Below are 22609 nucleotides of genomic sequence, written 5' to 3' on the forward strand. Positions count from 1 at the left end.
TAAAGTGGTGAATGATTTGAGCCGTGCATGTGGTAAAGTGGGTGATGCAGTGTCAATGAAAATGAAAAACTGTCTAAGCAAGAACAGGGGGTACACAACATTGTGTTCAATTGGCAGAGCTTTGTCTGGTGACAATTTTTCTCTTCCTGACTGTGAACTAAATCCAGGAGATATTGCTTGCTTTTAGTTTGCTCCAATTGTTTCCGTTGAAGTAGAGAGAAGCTTTTCCGTTTATAAGTCGGTACTAGCAGACAATAGACAATCATTTTTGTTTGAAAATCTCCGCCAAGTTTTGATTGTTAACTGCAATTCAAAATTGTTGTAAAAGTGCACTTGAAATGAATTTTCTGCAATACAAGGTACTGTAACATGGATTTTTTTAAATTTTATGTAGTTCAGTAATCAAGTGAGTACTTAACGTAATTAAAAGTATTTTCATTGGCAATGCTTTACTTTTTATTGGTCATTTTTTTGTTTTTTTTAGGTCATTTTTTGTATTTTTTAGGTCATAAATGCATTTTTTATTTTGCATTTTTTTACCAATTTATAGGTCATTAAATGCCTTGCCCTAGTAATAAATAAAAAATATGTAACTTAAAAATTAAACTTTATTGGATGTATTTTTGCACACTAATGAAAAATTACAGGTGCACATGTGATTCAACCTCAATTAATTATTGTTTGGTGGCGCAATTAATAATTGAATATTTTTTTCCATATTTTTTGCTGTCATTGATCGTCTCGTCAGTGGCAACCCATAAGTAGAAATCATCAAGTTCAGCTCTAATACATTGTGTCAATGTAGCAGGAGTTCAAATAATTTTTATGGAGTATTGATTCATGCGAAATATTGAAGTTGCGGTATTTGCGTAGGAAAGCTTGAAACTTTGGAACTCCAAGTTTATACCATGGTATGTTTGCAGCAACCATTGCCACGCACAAATTTTTATTAAATTCACTGGTACAAGACGAAGAATGTTGCACCACCACTTGTGTAACAAGAACTTGTTTCTTTTCAACGGAGCACGTTTTTTATTTCTCACATGAAGTTCAATTTTTAAATGCTGTTCTAACTGTGACTTCATGGAGCAACCAATGTGTTCGCCACACACTTTGCATAGCACGATTTTACCGTCGTAGTAAAGGAATTGTCAATTGAAATCCAGCAGTAGACTAGCTATTTGTATCACCTGATGTCAAAATAAGCTTCATAAGAAAACAGAAAAAAAAAAACTATTGTTTTCTTTTAGAGCAATTGATTGGAGATGTTTGTGGGAAATGGTTATACCCATAGGGTAACTTTCACTTTTTCCTTCACCGCGTTAGCAGTACAATGACCCACCCTTCGCAGTGGTATTTGTTCCTACTTTACCGTTACTTCTTAAGGGATATACACACTATTAGCATTGCAAACAAATGTCCATTTTTTCACAGAATACGTTACTATTTTCAATTATTAAATTATATTTACGCACTGGAGACGAAGAAATAAGCTTTATAAACAATTTTAAAACATATAACTTAAGAATTAAGTAGAGGGAAAATTGGTGAAAAAAATGTGTATTCTTTCAAAATATGTGAAATATGCCAAAATATTTATTATGCACCAAAATGTGTAAAAATATGTAACTTTAAAACATTGGAATAATGATCTCTTTGATATGATTCGCCAACATTTTAGCTTCCCTTATAGCTACATACAGTGATGGACAGAAATATTCGTATGAACCCTTTATCTTCATTAAATTAAACATTCTGACGAATTAACGTTATAATTGTACTAATTTTTCTTTTTATCATAACATAATTCCTTATTGTTTCTATCTATACAGAGAAATCGGTGCCAAACTGAACATAAAGCGACTAGCAATTGTTTGAACCATAATATGCTAGGACAGGATTATTCGAATATTGCAGTCATGGAGACAAACTATACAGTAAAAATGCTGTATACATTCGCTAGTGCTTCAACCATCGTTTTGATGCAGTCGATAGACAAACGAGTCACAATATTCTCCTGACACGCAAAGCTGTAACACGTGCTAGTGTAATGGGATGTAAAGGTAAAGAGACAACTATTCAAGAAAGAAGAATTACTGTATTATAAATTTACACAAACAACAGAAGACGTATGCCGAAATTGCAAATGCTGTCAACAGAAGCTGTTCTACAGTGTGTAGTATTATAAAAAATGTTAGAGAACGGAAGACATTAATAAATAGAGAGCGCACAGGTCGTCCACGAAAGCTAACCAACAGGGAAGAAAGGGAGATTATTAAGACAGTGAAGAAAAATCCAAAGGTGAGTGCATCAGAAATAGCAGCTAATTTACAGGACGATTTTGGTACAGATGTTCATCCTAAAATGGTAACCAGAGCTCTTCACCGGGCCGGGTACAATGCCAGGGTGCCATGGAGGAAACCCTGTATAAGTAAGGTAAATAAATAGAAGAGACTACTGTTCGCAAATGAATTTGTCGACAAAGCTGCAGGGTTCTGGAACAAAGTTATATTTTCAGATGAAAGTAAATTTAATATATTTCATTCTGATGGGCGACTTTTGGTCTGGAGAAAACCGAACACAGAATTAGACTAGAAGAATATTATATCAACAGTTAAGCATGGAGGTGGAGATGTCATGGTGTGGGGGTGCATGTCGGCCACTGGTGTAGGAGAATTGGTATTTACTGACAATTTACCCTTGGACAAGTTCAAGTACATGCAGATATTCCAGGACAATCTTAAGAAGAGTGCAGATAAACTTGGTCTTTTAGGGGATTATTATTTTCAACAAGATAATGACCCAAAACATACCGCAGAAATTTTTCGTTTGTGGATTGTCTACAATACACCTCACACTTTGCACACTCCACCCCAATCCCCTGACTTGAATCCAATCGAACATTTGTGGTCTGAACTGCAGAAACGAGTCCGGAAACATCGAATATCCAACAGGAATGATCTCAGACAGAAACTTCTAGAGGAATGGCATCAAATAGGGCGGAATGTCACTGAAAAATTAGTTTCTTCCATGCCTGTACGATTGAAAGAAGTCATTCGCAGGAGATGGTGGGCAACTAAGTACTAATGTTTGTTTTGTTTATATTTTGTGTCTATTTTTGAATACTTTTGTCCAAGCTTCTTGTAGCCAAATCATACAATGTTTTTCTATATACATTTATAACATATGACAATACAATTATTTGTTTTCTGTATACATTTATAACATATGACAATACAATTATTTATTTTCAGAAGCATTCTCATTTCTCTTCATTACATTCCCACCTACAAGTAATTTAAAAGCTAATTATTACTTTCCCGAATACTTTTGTCCATCACTGTATATAGGAACAAAATATGTAATTACATAAAATCCGGGCTCTACATATCAGTGATGAAGCTAAGGTATAAATACTGGGTAGCCTAAGCTGAAAAAATTTGCTTACTTTATATATTTTTATATAGCAGAAGATTCTCGGCTTTTCTATCATTTCTTTTTGTGACAGACCCCTCAAGAAGGTGAGGTCCACTCATTTTCACCCCAGAAGAGAATACAGATACTCGTATATCGTTGTTGTTCCTACAATAACTCCTATGTGCAAAATATAAAAGTTTTCAGTAGGAAGAAAAAACACATTTATTCAGCCTATGGCAGCCGTACATAGAAGACTGTGAATTCTTACATTTTCGAAAGAAAGAAATATAATTGCAAATAGGAGATTTTATTATTTGCTGTATCACTATTTAAGTTATTTAATAGAGCAAAAACCTAAAAATGATAAATATGTCACATAGGAGTTATTGCAGGAACAACGACGATATGTCTCATAACACTCTGTTAGCGAAGCATATTTCTTATATCATGAAAATTGAAAATTTATACTTTGTTTTCCTCCATGTGCTTTTTTAATATGTAAATTCGGTGTCGATCTTCTGTCTTTGTAAGCACATTTTGTTTCATACATCCAACTTGAATAGGGCCTACAGTTTCTCTTTTAATTCTACAAATAATGACTTCAATGTGCCATTTTACACAAAATTAATATGCACAACACATATTCACTTTTGATCAAACTAATACTCAAAATGCAGCTCATTCAGAGAAAACCAATATGGTTGGTTGGTTGGTTTGTAGCCAAAGTTCTGGTATCATGGCAATGAAGCCATTAGCTCTCTTGCAGTCTAGTATTTTTCCGTGATGTTGAGGTGAACAGGCAAGGCTTCTCAATTTTCCAGGTGGTACTTATCCATGATTACGTCCTTTCCACATAACACAATTGGGTAAGAGGGAGATGCTGATTCTATGTAAATGAGCTGCCAAAGAATCATGCCCGGTCAGAAGGTAGAAGGCTGTCACTGCTGAATTTCTTGGTTCTTCAGGGATGATGTTTATATTTTGGAGGAGGGGTTCCCATGATTTATCTTTAGCTGATTCCTTTATTCTGTTCAGAAATTTTTGTTTGTATTGAATTTTTTTATTTAATGTGACAGAAATAAATGATTTTTGAGTAACATGTTTTGTGTTACGGTGCAGCCTTTCGCAGCCAGTTGCCCACCAATTCATTCCCTGTAATGCGCAGTGCGCTGGAACCTATTGCACAACTATTTTCTTGCCAGTTTTTGGAGCTGCTTGATCAGGGTGCAGCACTGAGAAGTTGTGTGGAGTCCTTCCTGACTTCTTTATAGAGAAAAATTTATAAGTTCCTCCAGCTCCTGCAGCATCAAAATCGGTTAGTAAAGATCAATCGCTGTAAATGTGTAGCCAGGTTTCACAACGATAATTGCTATTAATTATTTTGCTACGTTTGGATTTGTATCGTTTTTAACAATTGTTTATTGTTAGTAAAATAACATGTGCAAAAATACACTCTTAATTCTTACCTGAAGGAGTAAAAAACTCGTGCTCAGGGAGTTATCTAAACACATACTTAACACAAACAAAGATAATTATTTGACACAAAGTGGGTCAAGAAAAAAACAATTATAGGAATAAAATACAATTTCAATTTTAACAATTTAAATCATACAAATACATACACATATTAAATTAACATACTAGGGTTGGATAAAAAGTAATGGCAACAGTTCGATATTTCCGACATGGCTTTATTCACAGGGGTACAACATTTACGTACCTTCTATATAGTCGCCCCCCTTATTTATTACCTTTTGCCAAATGTTTGGAAGGCGTCGTACACCATCAGCGTGTCCATCTTTGTTGATGTTCTGTATTGACCACCCTAAAGTATGGATAAGTTCATCTCTGATATTGTATCGGGTCCCTCGCAGTGGTTCTTTCACTTTGGTGAAAAGATCGTAATTGCATGGATCATATCGGGTGAGTACGGTGGATGTTCCAGTAGTCCGCGCTTTCCGTCTGCCTTGGAGGTACAGCGTGGTGCAGTATTACCCCATCAATGTCATACGCCACAATGAACATCTTCACAGCACTTTGTGTAGGGCGCACTTTCTTTGGACAAGGAGAACCAGGATGCTTCCATTCATTTGATTGACATTTCAAGTTTGGTTCATACGAGCGAGTCCAGGTTTCGTCCATAGCGACGATTCGTCCAAGAAAGTCGTCACCTTCCCTTTGGTACCGGTGCAACAAGGCCTTCGCGGAACGCTTTAACCCATCGTGCAACTGTGCGATATGGCAACGCTGCATCGCCACATGCTTCACGCAGTCCCTGAAAACATTCTTGTGCACTATGACCTCGTGCCATTTCAATTTTGATCCAGGAATGTTGCTCTAGTATTGTAAGGATGGTCGTAGGGTGCTCGCACTATCCCTATGAACGTGAACGTTCTACACACTGCAGTAAATTGATGGAGTATTGTCGCCGCTGGCTGCACTAACTCATCTAACAGTCCTTGTTCATGTCCACACAGCTGGCAGCTCTCGAATGCACCATCGTCACGTGACAGCAGTGCTGCCATTACTTTTTATCCAACCTATGTATATTCTTTAAAAATTAAATTCCTAACGCTACTTTTGAAATTTTTTATACTAAAATTTTCCAAATTTGGGTATTTTTCAATTATTTTATTGTATAACCTTGGACCATAGTAGGTATCATAGCTAAGAGCTGGGCTTGTTAAACACTTCGTTTCCTCTAGTCGTATAAAATCGGATCTTTTAGTTACATATTTATGATGATACAATTTGAATTTATTACGATTTTTATCTATGAAGTTTAATAAGGCAATATAGTAAATCTGTTTAATTTTCAAAACATTAAAATCAGTGAACAAAAGCTCGGATGAGTAATCAATTGGTTTATTTTAATTATTCTTTTCTGAATAAGTATTAGTGGAGTGAAATTAGAATTACAAGCATTTCCCCATCCTAAAATTCCACATTGGAGAATGGATTGAAATAAAGCTAAGTAAATGAGACGAAAAAAATATTGACTGGTAAATATGACTGAAGTATAACAAAGATATAAAGTTTTACGTAATCTATTGCATGAATATGTAATACGTTTATTCCATCGTAAATGTTGGTCAATTGTAATGCCTAAATACCTAACTTCTGAGGATTCGGTTAATATAGGACATTCACAATTTTAAGAAGAACAATAAGAATGACGAATTTTGAGCCTACAAGAAGATTGAGGAGATTTAAGACCATTGGACCTTAGTGAAAACGGAACAACAGTTGTTTTGGATATGTTTAAGGGAAGAGCATTTGGTTTGGTTTGGTTCCAATAAGTTGTTTCCAGTTTGAATAGTTATGTATTCCAAGGGATTTTGTCGGATTTGTGACATTTCAATGTTAGTTTGGGGAATGAGATGCGTTTGTAATCTTTTAACTTTCTGCATAAATCCTTCTTGTGTGTTTAATTTAGTAACTTAGGGAAGATTTTGTATTTTCTCCAATAGTCTGCATTAGACAGTCTAATTAATTTCTCATACCGGATTTCTGCTTGTTCTTGAAAGTCGTGTATCAGTGGCTTTTGTTGAGTAAGTTGTCTCATTGAATCTGTTGGTGTGGATTTCCCTGCACCTATAATTAAATGTACTGCTTGGTTTTGAAATTTTTCTATTTTATTTCATTGTTGTGGGGTGCATGTGATGAGTATTTCACTACAATATTTGAGGACAGGTTTCATGTACATATAAGTGGAATTTAGTGTACCGGTACATCTCTGGCTTCCCCATTTGCAGCCAGCTAATCTTTTTAACAGATTTAATCTCTTTTTGGCTTTTTCTATTACAGTATTAATATCATCTTTTCAAGATAATTTGTTACCAGTATCAAATATGACTCCTAGATATTGTGAATTGATTGCTCTTTGTAAGGGAAGTCCATTAAGCTTGATGTTTATGTTAACTGGTTTAGTGACATTTGTGAATATTTGATATTTAGTTTTGTCTGCATTTACTTGCATTAGGTTAGTAGAGCACCAATATTCCAATTTAGTGATAGCTGTGTTAATTTGGGTTTCCAATGACTTGAGCTTATTCTTTGGTTTTGAAATCCAGATGACGAGGTCATCAGCAAAAAATGCAAACTTTACTATTTTGCCAAATATTTAGGAAGATCGTTGATAAATATATTAAATAATGTTGTACTCAACACTGCTCCTTGAAGTACACCCATAGCTGTGTGTTTGTATTTTGAAAACTATGACTGATATTTAACTGTGTTGAATCGCTGTGTGATAAAGTCTTGTAACTAACAGAGCATATTACCTCAGATTCCTATTTTGTGCAATTTGTCTACAAGCTTAGGCTACTCCTCCATATGCTGGTATAAGCAGATTTGAAATCAACGAAAACAACTGCAGTATGTTCTTTTTTGTTCATGGCTTCTTTAATACCCTGACTGAAATAAACAACTTGTTCGTTAGGTGAGTGCAGTGGTGATATTCGGCCGGCTCGCACCAGTATTGACGAACCGGTTGTTAAATTTTTCTAGGTAATATTTGCAATTACCATGGACATATATAGTATATGTTTAACATACATTACTGATTGTTAAACTTTTTGAATATCATCACTGGGTGAGTGGTATTGTATAAAGCAAGGGCGTGCAGTGTAATTTTTGTGTGGGTAAGCTCTGAAGTTTTCTTATTGACATTTCTTTTATACATATTAGTCATGACTTATGAAACTTACAGCTTTTCTAAATATATATATACATACAGTGTGATTAACGAGGATTTACCGTCCCTTACGGAGCTTATTTTTAGCTTCAGAAAACTAGCCAATTAAAGAAATGGCACTTCTGAATAGTTCATTCTCTATTTGTAATATTTTTTTCCCGTAAAACTAAAGAAAAAAGATATTTTACTAACAACTTCAAATTGATGTAACTCTGAAAATATTGTGATTAGAACAAACGTTTATATGACTTTTTTCTCAGAATGTCTTCGCAAATAAGCTCCATAAGTGACTGTAAATCCTCGTGAATCACCCTGTATATATATATATATATAGACTGTTTTAGCTACAGTACTACAAAATGTTAATAAATAATATTATAGCATTCTTTCATTAGGCTTACTTACATGTAATATGGCGATGAACAGCAACGACAGTAGCTGTAGAAATGTATTACAGTACTTATAAGTAAAGTCCATTCTTCTTTCTTGTTTTGTGAACTTTTTGATTACATCTTCATAAACTGTGGCAGATTGTATCACTTATGAAGAAGTCCCTTTTCAATGGATAGAAGTGCTAACCCGTTAAGACGTTCTTGGCTTTGTGTTGATCGCTGGTATGATTTTATTCTTCTAAGTGCAGAGAATGTTCGCTCTACGGAAGCTGTGGTGCTAGGGATAGTGACAATAAGTAATCCAAGTTTATAGACTTCTGGTAATGCTGTGTCAAGTTGTTTTTTCTTGAGTGTATTAACACCTGGTACGGATGTTGTCCAGAAAATTCATCATAAGAGTAGAGCACAATGAGTTCATTTTTCAGACTGATAAAATCAAACGTGTCCGACTGATTTTCTTTCAAAATGTTAAATATAATAGCAGGAAAGTTCACCCTAAATTCTTCGTACTTCTGAGGTTTTAACAAAGCCACAAAGTTTAAGTTATGCATAGAACTACATCTTTCGTCAATTTGAAAAACTATTGTATCGATTATCTCAATGTAAAGGGTCTTTCTTGCAACTTCAGGGTCTTGTTCTGTGCGACGACATTTACTTGGAGTTCCATCATCTTCATGGTGGTAAACTACAGTTTCTATCCTTATAGAATCCCAAAATTTTCTGAGATTTTGGATATGTCTTTTTTGTTTCTGTAATTTTTTCACAGCAATGCTGAATATCTAAAGATTTGAACTGTAGTATATTGAAAAGTATGTCAGTGTAGCTGAATATCTTACTGAAAATAACTAATAACAGTGATGTCTCAAAACTGGTCAGAAATGTAAGGAAGCCTTGTGCAGTAACAACTGTTACACTGTCCCAGGTAGAACTGTCTTCTAATATGTCTTGAAAAAATCCAATGAATTCATCCCTATGTTCCTTTACAGTCTGAATAAGACGCGGTGTGAAATTCCATCTAGTTGGAGCATGTCTAGGCATTTTCTTTGAGGTATATTCCTTAAGCCGTTGTTCTTTTGGATGATTTACTGAAGAAAGAACCCAAACCAGTTAAAGTCTGTAAAAATATTCTGCTCTCTTTCAAACACGTAAGTGATTGGGGCAAGATTAAATTTAATTTATGACAAACAGTGCACAAATATTGCCTTAGAATATTTTTCAAGAAATTTAGTTCTCAGACCATTTGTGTGACCAGCCATGACAGCAGCTCCATCGAACGTTTGAGCAACGAGCTTGTTGCTTATGTCATACTCAGTGGCTATACTTTGGACATGTTCGAATAAACCACTAGCAGATCTATATTGCTTACATCAGTAAAACATATGAATCTTTCATTAATCTCACCATTCTCTGAATCAACATACCTAAGAGTGGTTGAAAGCTGGGATGCATTCATAATGTCTGAAATTTCGTCTAGCATGATTGCAACAAATGATGTTTTTGAAAGTTCTTGTTTTATGTTATCCATAACAACATCACTTACAGCGAGAATCAAATCATTCTGTATTCGATTTGAAGTTCCGCGGAACGTGGCAGAAGTTTCCAGATGATGGCTGAGGGTTAAGTCATATTTTGCAAGGTAATTGAGCGCACCTAAATATACTCCTTTGTTAACTGCCTCTTCTGACTCACAATGACCACGAAATGGCAATTCATGTATGGCTAGAAAATAGATTGTATCAATTAACCTCTTCAATATTTCCCTGTTTCGCATCATTTCATTGTGTTGCTCGACAGTGACACGAAGTTGTGAATCTGACTGTACATCTATTCGAGATGATCCAAATGACTTAAATTGTAAAACACTAAAAATATGTGCCTGTGACTTTTCATGTTTATTAATGGCATTGTGCAGATTTTTCAGATTATCATAACCATTATTTTTAGACCAAACTCTTTCTTCTTTAGAAAACATAAGACAGGGCCAGTGAAAGAGTTTATTTAATTTCGCACTTCCTGCAATCCACTGAGTTGGGACGCTTGAAAATATCGAGTATATTCTTTTCCTTTGTCTTTATGAGCTGCAAAAAGCGTTGGCATTTCAGGACATGATCAATCACTTAGTATTATGTTTAATTTTTCTTCTAAAGAATGTAATCGAAATGTGTGTTTCAATAATTGTTCAATAGGACATAATGAATCACCCATTCTTAATCAATACCGTATTTAGCTTATACACAGAAAACTACGACATAATTGTCACTCACAAAGAAACAAAATCTTCAAATAACTGAAAGATCCTGAACACTATCTCAATTGACAAACAAATCTCATGTTTCACACACACTGCCAAATTCTACACTGGTATTCTTCTGCAGGAAGTCAAGTCTGGACAAGCGATAATCCCAGCGCTTATTCTTGCTGTGTACTGGCGTATAGGCAATACAGTGGTATACGAGGAAATTTTCCATCCTTGTCTACTGTCTGCGCATGCACCAGCACTGTAAAATGAGGCTTCAGGCAAGCTGTGAACGAAGAGCTGCCTTACTGCAGAAATGTAGTTAATCCAGAACACTTATATATAAAGTGCAGAATACACTTTATTAAAAAATGTTCATCTATAAGCTGAATGAGATAAAATTGATACATTAATTTGAAGTGTGTCTACTAGGGTATGCGGCGCTTACCCCACTTGCCCTAAATGCACGCCCCTGGTATAAACCCAGATTGCTGTTTTGAAAACAAGTTGTTGGATTCAAGGAACCAATTGTGACGTGCAGCAATCATTCTTTCCATATTTTCCATATCTGGCTTGTAAGAGAAATAGGTGTGTAGTTATTAATATTAGATGAAGTTTTACCTTTCTTCAAAATGGGTATAATACTGGTAATGATTTTCTTTTTCAGTTAGCAGATGCTGGTACTGTAAAACTTGTCTCCAAGGTTCTTGATAAATTCTGAATGAATTAAATCTGGACCAGAGACTTCATTGCATTTAAGAGTCCCAATAGCTGCATCTAGTTCATGGATTGTGAAACTAACAACAAACACTTCTCTTGTGTTTCATGTAAACACACCTCTTTTGCTCATCTTGATATTTTTTCATGTTTTTTTCTAACTTTTTGTGAGTTGTTGTGATTCTATATATTATTGTATATGTACTTAAAAAGGCGTTTGCAATAACCTGGGGGTCTGTTAGTTGTGTATTTTTGTAAATTATAAGTGAATTACTTGGTGGATTACTCTTTCTGATATTAGATATAAATTCGGGTAAGCTTTTATACCATCTTTTCTATACCGGTAGTCCATTTTAGAGATAAAATTGTTAAAACATTGCCTACAAGGGCGCACCCACGGGGGGGGGTCCATCGGGCCCGGACCCCCCCCCCCAAAGTTGTAACATTACTACTGAATTTTTAAGCGTTGATAGCATATAATTCCGTTTACTCTAATTTCACCGAAATGATTCACGTCCATGTACAGTACGTAACACTTCTGATTTTTCCTGCTAGCCAAGTCCATCTAATGGCATCCTACTATAATCGTTGGTAGCTAGAGCTCTCTGCACAATTCTGTACTCGCTGTGTTCCAACCATCACGTTGTCATCACTGCTTAGCAGATGGAGTTCAATGTTGCCAAAGTATCTATCATTGATTATAATAAGTATTGGCGGTATTTGACTGGTCTGTGTTTGATTTTCCAAGTATTTGTGTCTTGAAGAATTATTAATGTGAAGTTGTGAAAACTGTTATGTGATATATTAACTTAATAGTAGTATTAGCACAAGTGCTCACAATGCAAAAACATAAAATTACCAGTTTTTTCAGCTCGGTTCCATCAAAGGTGGCTAAGTGCAATATTGAGACTGTACCTAACCTACAACCAACGAGTTAGAAAGAGAAAGATATAGAGTGGTCATTGCCCCGCCATGTTTGAAGAAAATTGAACGACCGTTGGTAATGAACTTATGCGCCCAAAACAAAGTGGGCGTTGTGATAACTGACATTAGAATCGTCAGCTGTCTTAATTTCGTTTGCATAAATCAGTTAAACTGAAGTGGAAAAACCTAGTATTTCGTCAAATACGTGATAGGAACTTAATCTAAACTTATGTACGCTAAATTTAAAACACTTGAGCTATTCCTAGAAGGAATGCTTAAAAGAATAACCTAAGCAAATTTGTCATGTAGTATGACAAGAAGTCCTAGCAAATATACTGAAGAAAATGTTAATATTCCTAGGTTCTTTTAAATGCGACCTGCAACATTGCCTATAAAATGAACGAGTATGATTCGGATGATTTTATTAAGTTGTTTTCCCAGTCTCTACATGTTGCAAAACTATTTACTATACCATAAGATATAGAATGAAAGTAGGCCCTATCTGTAGTAAACAACCTTTACCTCCAAGCTTATAACGTGGGTGAAACATGACAAAACACACTTTCAGTTTTTTTGTTACAGTAAAGTATAATTATTATCGAAATGTGAACGTGAGGCCAACAGCCGGCTGGTCTGTCTGAGCCTTTCAAGGGCTGTGGCACCACAGATAATTATTAGTGTATAATTGAGCACCCACGTACAATAAAGGGGTAAGTAGTTACGAAATATATTCATACTTACCCCATTATTGCACGTGGGTGCTCAATTATGTTCTTTCATGTCCTTCCAGTCAAAATACTAACAACAATACGACCTACCCCAGAGTTTTGCGTTATTTTGGATGCGAGTGTCGAAATACAATTTTAATATTTGATTGCTATTACTAGGTTTGAAACGGAATTGCAGCGGTTTTATCCGTATTTAGTTTAACTTTATTACTAGTGAATCATTTATTTGATTAATCGTTTGTCTTCGAAATAGGCCTAACTTCTTATAAGCTACAGCTCATCGTCTTCTTGTATAAGCAGTGAGGACAGAAGGAGCAGAAATAAAGGATGCCGGTGTCGAAATACAGTTTTAATATTGTATTGCTATTTGTTTTTCACTGGGTCTGAAACGGAATTGTATTGGTTTTATCCGTATTTAGTTTAAGTACATTACCAGTGAACCATTTATTTTGTTTATGCCGGGCGTTGTTACACATTTAAGCATGAAAAAAAAGTGCTGCTAATTAACAAAACTATGGACTTAACTTCATAAATTTAGATGAAATATGATATATCAGTTGTGTTTTTCCTTTTGACATTGCAGTTATATGCAGCACACACAACAGGCATGTTTTTTCTTCGTTTTTTTTGTACTTCTTACCTCCGTTATACAACATTGTAAGTAGACGAATTTTTACAAAGGTGGGCGCTTAGCTCAGATCTGCCGTGTTTCGCGGTGGCACCGCAAAGAGCGCTGTACAGGACAACATGGCCACTCTATAGTCTTCTCTTTCTAACTCGTTGCCTACAACATGATGCCAATATAGGTATTCTTGAACCGTCTGCATCGTCATCATCAACCCCAACATCGGTATTACTGAATGTGGACTCTAGTGGTAAAGATATAAGTTCTTTTGTTAACAGAGTACTTTCATCAAGGGAGAAATTTGAGACACTAAATTCCATTTGGGTGCCGAATGAGAATTTCAAGTTCCCAGTAAAACCAGTTGGAAAGAAAAAAAAAAAACCTCAGTTTCCAAAAGAGATGGCTCCAACGATGGAAGTGGTTAGCTTATTCAGACAAACAAAACGGTGCATTTTGTAAATACTGTGTTTTGTTTGCACCTCAAGAGGTTGGAATGCACGAAGCTACACCAACAGGAAGGTTAGTGAATCAGCCATTTGACAATTGGAAACATGCATGTGAAACATTTAACAGGCATGAAAAGTTACAGTATCACCTGAATTCTGTGGATACTTACACTAAATTAAAATCTATCGAACAAGGTAACGAATTGCCAGTTTCTTTGCAGATTGATAAAGCATGAAGAGAGCAAGGGAATGTAAATGTTCAAAGGATACTCCCGATAATTAAAACCGTTATATTTTGTGGCCGCCAAGGCATACCATTACGTGGGCATAAGGACTTCGGTCCCTTTGATTTGGAAAATCCACCAAATCATAATGAGGGAAATTTTAGAGCTTTGTTAAGGGAGCGTGTTGATGCAGGAGATGATAACTTAAAGAGCCATCTATTAGTCTGTGGAAAAAATGCAAGTTACATAAGCTGGAAGACACAAAATGAAATTATATCAGCCTGTAACTATATTATTCGTAGCCAAATAGTAGTGAGAGTGACTGAGGCAAGATGTTTTGCTATCTTAGCTGATGAAAGTGTAGATGTCAGTGGGACTGAACAGTTTTCTCTGTCAGTACGTTTCCTTGAAAATGATAGCATCAGAGAAGAATTCCTACAGTTTATTCCAGTTTCTGAGACAACTGGAATAAATTTGGCTAGAACAATTCTTGAGAGCCTCACTCGATTTAATGGTGCAAGTGCAATGAGTGGACAGTTTCAAGGTGCCCAGGCCTTTATTCTTAAAGAATGCCCTGCCGCTTTATATGTCCATTGTAGTTTGAACCTCGCCATATCAGATGCATGTTGTGTTCCAGAAATCAGGAATTGCATTGGCATTGTAGGTAAAGTGTGTGAATTTTTCAACACTCCCAAAAGGCAAGATGTATTAATAAATAGTATAAAAGAGCTTTGTCCTGAAAATAAAAGAAGCAAACTCGTCCAAATGTGTGCTACTAGATGGATAGAAAGACATGACTCTGTGATGGTATTAATGGAACTGATGGATGCTGTCCTCCCTGCATTGAAAACCATTTCTTTGTGGACTGACAAGGATGTATCTTCCAAAGCCGATATGCTGAATTCTTCAGTGACCAAGCCTGCATTCCTAATTTCCCTTCACGTAATCAACAAGCTCTTCTGTGTAACAAAAACCTTAAGTGAATACCTTCAGAAGACAGATATGAATTTGGAAAAAGCACTTAACCATGTAGAAAATGTTTTAGAAGTGTTACAAGAGGTTAGTGATGCAGCAAAAGACCAGTTTAAATCTATATTCTCGACGGTTTCTACTCAGCTGTCGTCACTTGGAGAGGAAATTAGAATCCGTCGATGTGCATCTGGACAACGTTCACAATTCCGCAGCAATGTTCCTGCTGATAATGCTGAGGAATATTACAGGAGGACTGTATTTTTGCCATTCCTATCTAATATGCAGTCTCAGATAAAAACAAGATTTGCTAAACATAACATTTTGACAAAATTTTTGCGTCTGATCAAGGAAGATGGGGTTGCTAGTGATTTTATAGTTCTGGCCAAGTTTTATTCTCAAGTAGATACTAATTTTTGTGTCCAAGATGAGGAATTGGTATGTGAATTTGAACTCTGGAACACATTTTGTAAAGGAAAACAGTACAAGTCAGTGTGGGAAATGTAGCCTATATTGCATGTGAATATGATTTCTATCCTCATGTGAAAGAGCTGTTGAAGATTTTATTAACATTGCCAGTGTCCACAAGTACAAGTGAAAGGTCGTTTTCGACTCTTAAGAGATTAAAGTCATACCTGAGAAACACCATGGGAAATGATCGTCTAAATGGTCTTGCTTTGCTAAACATCCATCATGATATCACAGTTTCTCCACAAGATGTGGTTACTGCACTAAAGATAAAGCCAAGAAGACTGGATTTTGTTTTGTAAAAAGAAATTGAAAGAGGTATGTTTGTGTGTATATGTGTGCATGCGTGCATTTATGTAACTTGACGTTCTTTCATTGGACCCCCCCCCCCCAAGAGAAATTCCTGGGTGTGCCCCTGGCTGAGAGTACTTCTTTCTTAAATGTGGCCACTTTACAAGTTTCCAGTCTATAAAATTGTCTCTATTACTGTTCTCTTCTGCTTGTTTTCTGGCTGAATCACGAGCTACTTTTGATGTCATTGATTCTGGTTCACGTTAACATTTTGTTTAAAAAACTTAAAATTGTTTAAACACACGTTAAAAGTGTTAAAATTTTTTAAGAAGGTTATGTACCTTAGACAGACGGCCCGTTTTGATGCCGGTTCTGTATCATCTTCAGTATCCTACGAACTACTGATGTTCCTGTTGATCTTGCATACTGCCATTTGCATTCGTCAGTTGTAGGGGTGGGGGTGAGTTGCTCCTATGGTGGGGGTGTTTGTTTGTGTGCTATGTATCATGATGTCGAATAATGTGTGGGTATTGAACTGTAATTGTGTATTAAGTATATGTTGTGGGTGTGTTATTGTATGTTTGTATATTTCGTATTGTTCTAAGATGTTTAACTGTGGACTTTTTGGTGTGATGTGTAGAATTTCCATATCTGTTTCTATATTATTGTAGTCATGATTATTGTTGATAATATGTTCTGCGTAATTTGATGTGATGTATGGTTTGGTTATATCTTTAATGTGTTCTTTATATCTTGTTTGAAAGGTTCTTCCTGTCTGTCCTATGTAAAAATGTGGGCAACTATTGCATTTTAGTTTCTAAACCCCAGTTGAATTATATTTATTTGAATGTTTGATGTGATTATTTAGATATTTCTGTGTTGTGTTATTTGTTTTGTATGCTAGCTAGTATTTTAGTTTTCTGAATGAAATTGAAATTTTGTAAGTATTGGTTGTGATATGTTAATGTTATTTATTTATTCTCACGTGGTGTTTGTGTTGGTTTGTTCTGTTTTTGTTTTGACTTTTTTATTAGTGTGTCTATCATGTTAGAGTTATACCCATTGTCTTGTGCTATATATTTTATTGTGTTTATTTCTTCAGTATTGTTGTCATTGTTCATTGGTATGTTAATTAATCTGTGTGTCTTTGTACGGAAAACTGCATGTTTATGTTGTATGGGATGGTTAGACGAATTGTGTATGTGTGTTGCAGTTGTGGTGGGCTTCCTGTATATTTTGAATTCATGTCTATTATTTGTTTTGGTTATGGTGATGTCTAAGAAATTTATAGCTTGGTTACGTTCTGTTTCTATTGTATACATTAATTTGGGATGTATTTTGTTGAGTTGTTGATGTAGGTTTTCTATTTGTCTTTTGTTTCCATTATATAGGGCTATTATGTTACCTACATATCGATGCCAGTACATTATTCTCTCTGCGTGTTTGTTGTTGTCAGTGTTTAGTATGTGTGTTTGTTCTATATTATGAATGAAGATTTCAGCTAATATACTTGATATAGGTGAACCCATTGGTAATCCTTCAGTTTGTGTATAATATTTATTGTTATGTGTGAAATAATTTTGTTTTGTATTAATCTTTTTTTTAATGTTTCTTCCCTTTAGATCCCAAAGCAAGCAAAGAGCTAGTGGCATACTAGTTGGCATCAAAAGAGGAATACGGTAACTTTAACCTTCAACATTATTAAACAAATGACTGAGGAAGACAAATCTGAAGTAACGAATATATTATGCAAATCTGGCTTTCAGGTAGAAGCTCCCTGTTGTAGAAGTGTCATTTGCAGAATTTGATAACAAATGAGTTCCATCAATTCATACCCTTCCAATTATTGCATTTATACTGGTAACGATAGAGTTATAAATTCTTAACAGTGAGTAGTTTCAATACTAATGTAGTAAAGTCACAAGAAGTATTTCCTTGATGTGCAATATTTCACGAGAATAAAATAAAATTCTCATAGTAACAGCTAAAATGCCTTGTCCATACTAGTTAAGTATTTAAAATGGAGCACGATTATGTACAGAAAAAGCACTGTTTAATAATGTAATTGAAAAAAAAATTAAAGAAACATTTGATATTATCAAAACTTCTGCATTTGTGTCTGACTTTATATTTCCTTATAATATGATTGCATAATTACTCTAGTCCAGTAAATCAGTCAGCTCTGTTACACCATTCTGTTCCTATGGGTACACAGTTGAAAAAGAAATCCACCAATGTCAGCACAAGCCAAGATGATGCACAAAAAACCATCTTGATTGTACTGCTATGTTCACCCATTTTGATTTGTTTGTGTGTCATACTCTTGCTTTATGTTTTAGTCTAAGCATTAATTTTTACTCTGTCAGATCTGTTAGTGTTGTGTTTTCCACAAATAACAAGATATAAAGTCAAGATCAAGAGGACATAATAGTACACGAGTGCAGTAGCTAAGTTGCTATTTTGGAGATTTTTAAGCCAAAAAAAAAAAAAAAAAACTTTAGGTTCGCACATGCTTGTTTGCTTTGTCATGTCTGTTACCTGTCAGATCTGTTACTCCATGTCATGTCTGTTACATCATTCAAAACAGAGCCTCAATTTTTTTCTAATTATCTATCATTAAAGAAATTAAAGCTCAAATATCTTCGCCTTAAGGGCAATCTACTAAGATAATTGTTACTGAAAGAATGGTTCGGAGACTTGAAAGCATATAAATGTCCTACTAATCGGTTGCTAGCCGAGGAGTAGTAAGTTCAGTGGTGGGGTTGCCACCTTATAGCCTTTGGACCGGCTTTGGGACTCCGTTCCAGACTCCCAAGACAAATTCTCCACTATATACCACATGGAAGACGATCTTTGGGACGCCCCCTGAAAAGATGGACAGAGACCATAACAGGCCACTAGGCCTAATACCTGCAATGACGATGATGATGACGATGATGATGATGTTGATGATGATGATGATGATGATGGTTTCTGTTAATTACTGAACAAGTTATTATTTTATAATAGGTAAAAGATTTGATATTAAGATATTTAATATACTAATTGTTCATTTTTGATCTGAAGTTAGTTCTGTTACTATTCTAAGAACTATGCACTGTTTGAAGAATATCTGATATAAAAACAAAGGAATTCTATTTCTATAAAGATCCACTGTCTTGTCCCATAACACTCCTGACATTTCGTCGTGCCATCAAAGATTCATCGATGCTTGTAGAGAATGCTGTAAAGCAAGGTCAGTGTACAGTGGCTGATTACTATGGCAGAGACATTGCACTATATTAATACATGCAGAATATGCGCTAAATAATACTTTAATTTTGACGTTCTCAATCGTCCATTTGTTATACAAATTTCGCAAATGACCCAGAAATGTACTGTAGTTCTTGAAAACAAAGAACTGTAATTGTTCAGCTGCAACATTGGCTTCCATTATTGCAAACATATCAATGTCTTTATCTATTAGAATTTTATGTATTTTAGTTTTCTTGGCTTGATTAACGCCCCCAGCATTCCACTGTAAGACCTTCAGCTGAGGTAGAATTATATTGTGTTTTGTCTTCTTATGTGATGCTAAAATATTCCCCGTCCGCAGATCCGAATGAGGGGACTTTTTTACCTCCGAAATATTTTACTTCGGATTGTATTTGTCATTGGAGCATGTTGGATGGTCGTTTTTTTTCTATGTTCATTAAACATAGTTCAGGGGGTACCACGAGAAGGCGACCATCATCACCCCCAGAACACCAATATAGCGCGACATATTATTTTGGCAGAAGGCTAGCCTTGTTTCATACTGAGATGTAGTGAATTGATATCTCCTCTCTTGTCCCCTTCAAGCTTCCGAGTCAAGGTCGTAGCCATGCCTTTTTAGAGGTTTAGAGACTTCTGCCACAAATCTCGCACCAAACTCTGCATCCTGGAATGACTGTCAACAGTGAAGGATGTGAGTGAAAACCAAGTGTTACGATACATCATTATTGCAAACGTATAGACCTATTGTTACTAGGTATAATAACTTAATTTTTTTGGGTCTGCTAAGAATCAAAATCTATTAATTTGAGAAAAAAAAATTCCGGCACCTGGAATCGAACCCGGAACCTCTCAGCTGTGCGCGCTGAATGCTCTTTCCATCTGACCCACACCGGGACATGATCCATGGTGACGGCCGAACTTCTCTCATTGTATTATCAATAGCCTACTACCTGCAATTAAGACATTCAAGCCATGTATGCAGGAGCGCATATTTAAATGGCTTCATGGTCATTTTCAACAAAGTTCATGAGTTACTGTTAACATTGATATATACATATATATTCTTATATGAGGTCTCGCCATCCTCATTGAATAATCAATGGCTATAAGTAGCCATCAGAGGTCTGCATCAGACATTTTCGCTCGAGCACTAAGTAGTTCATAGCATAATCGATAGGTAGCGCACATGCATGATGGGTAAAATTGTCACGAGCGATAAATCCTCGAACGGTATAAGCCGAGCGTTAGACATTCGTTCTTGTTACAGTGATGAACTGTGTAGTAACATCAAAGATGTTTATCATTTCAAAACTTTGCAGTGTTTAACTAACCTCTCCATAGTACAATTACAAAACTTGCATTAAAATGTAATATAAATATTGTAGGTAAATGTTCTTTTTTTTTTTTTTTTTTTTTTTTCCCACGCAGGAATGATTCTGTTTTTGCCATATCTGATAGATGTTATTGGATGTAAATGTAATTATTATAAACGGAGAACACAATCACGATAATGCAAGAACTGTATCAAGTTTTCTAGTAATAATAATAATAATAATAATAATAATAATAATAATAATAATCTCTAATAATTAGTGTATCAATCTTTGCGTCTGTAACAGTTGTGCAGCTTGATTATTCGTTTTATTATATTTTCTGTGACGTTATCTCTGTACTAATATTGTTATTAATCTACTGCTATATCAATAATATTTTGTAAAACGTTTCTACATTGTCGCAGTATATAGGCGGAACACTATGTATGGACCTATCAAATTATATATGTGGTAAATCAAATACTGAATAATTATGAATTAGCAATAATAACTGTATATCGAAGTTTTTCATACTATTTTATTGATAACTTCATGTTCCTGTTTTGGTACGTTCCACTGACTGTTCCATTAAACGTTTGTCATAAACGCAGAAAATAAAGCCTTATTTTTACCGTGTGAGCAAAACATATGTGTATCTTATTTGTCGCCTTCCATACAAGATAAGACATGTTGGTGAGGTGACCTTGTACTGTGCTTCTATTTATTACGAGCGTATCACGACCGATCTTACCTCACTCGAGGGTGCGACACTCGACCGAGTTCAAGCGAGCGATTTAACTCCAATGCAGCACTCTGATAGCTATACTGTAAATATCTATTAATTTGAGAAAAATTCGTTCCAGCACCTGGAATCGATTCATTGATTATTCAATGAGGATGGCGAGACCTCATATAAGAATATATATGTACCGGTAGGCTATATGAGCCTCAAAAGCCTCTTAAGAGCTTAGTCACTGACAGATATTCCCCTCAGAATTTGTCATTTGAGCTCAGCAGGCGCTACATGCCCAGCAGAGTAGGCGAACTGTCTGGTCTTGCCTAGGCTCTCTGTCCTGATCATGGAACCTGTATGTAGTTTCGAAACGTTAGAAATGTTAGCTCCAGGACATAGTGCAATATCCAAATCACATTCACCGTGAAAACCTAAAAAACACATATAATTTAGGGTTATATAGAAGGTCTAACTCCAAACTTGTTAGCAGAATTTTTGTAATGTGACATTGTTTATGCATTGCCAAGTAGAGACAAATGATACTTTGGAGAAATTGCATTAATGCAATCTAAAGCATAAATGAATTCAGAACTGTGTTTTGTACATGTCGAAATGGAAATTAAATAAAACTTGATTTAATGTAACATAGTAGCAGCAGCAGTATCTATTGCCCAGACACTTGGAAGTTCTCCATTCACCTTCTAACTTTGCAGTATAATTTAGAGTCCGAATCCAAAAAATCTGATGCCAAAGCTGGACATTTTCGTAAATGTTCTTGATTCATCAAAGAGTCTTCTAGATTACACAGGATGCATTTTGGTGAACAAAAAATTTCAATTTTAAACAGGGTGCTGCAAACAGTCATGACCAGTTAGCATCCGAAATTTTGCTACTGAATCATGTCGAAAAGAATCAGATACCTTATATATTCTTTTTCAGTAAGTAATACTGACCAAGATTTATTATTGCTGTTTTCTTAAAATTTCTTCAGAATTTTCATTTGAAATTTAATTTTAATGTAACATAACATGACTTAAAATACAGATTAGCCTAAAAAAAGTATACACTGTTCGTTTATAAATAACTTTAGAACAAATTCAGATAAAATTCTCATTTTCGGGGAAATTGTAGCTTAATGGATAGGTCGAAGAGGTGCTGTCGAGTACCCAGCACAG

The 22609-nt window shown here is 35.3% G+C and overlaps 1 protein-coding gene across 3 annotated transcripts in view; it reads left to right on the plus strand.

Annotated features, from left to right (window-relative positions):
* LOC138693957 (uncharacterized) overlaps window positions 1-22609 on the plus strand; it is a 130706-nt gene that overhangs the window by 20122 nt on the left and 87975 nt on the right. For all 3 annotated transcript variants that reach the window (XR_011330640.1, XM_069817687.1, XM_069817688.1), the window contains exons 5-6: window positions 14014-14254; window positions 17756-17812. Coding sequence is in view for 2 of the 3 variants with exons in the window: in XM_069817687.1 (XP_069673788.1) it covers window positions 14229-14254; window positions 17756-17812 (83 nt within the window). In the remaining variant the exon portion in view is untranslated. The remainder of the gene's footprint in view (window positions 1-14013; window positions 14255-17755; window positions 17813-22609) is intronic.

The sequence above is a fragment of the Periplaneta americana genome, unplaced genomic scaffold (assembly GCF_040183065.1).
Source record: "Periplaneta americana isolate PAMFEO1 unplaced genomic scaffold, P.americana_PAMFEO1_priV1 scaffold_26, whole genome shotgun sequence".
In the NCBI taxonomy this organism is placed as follows: domain Eukaryota; kingdom Metazoa; phylum Arthropoda; class Insecta; order Blattodea; family Blattidae; genus Periplaneta; species Periplaneta americana.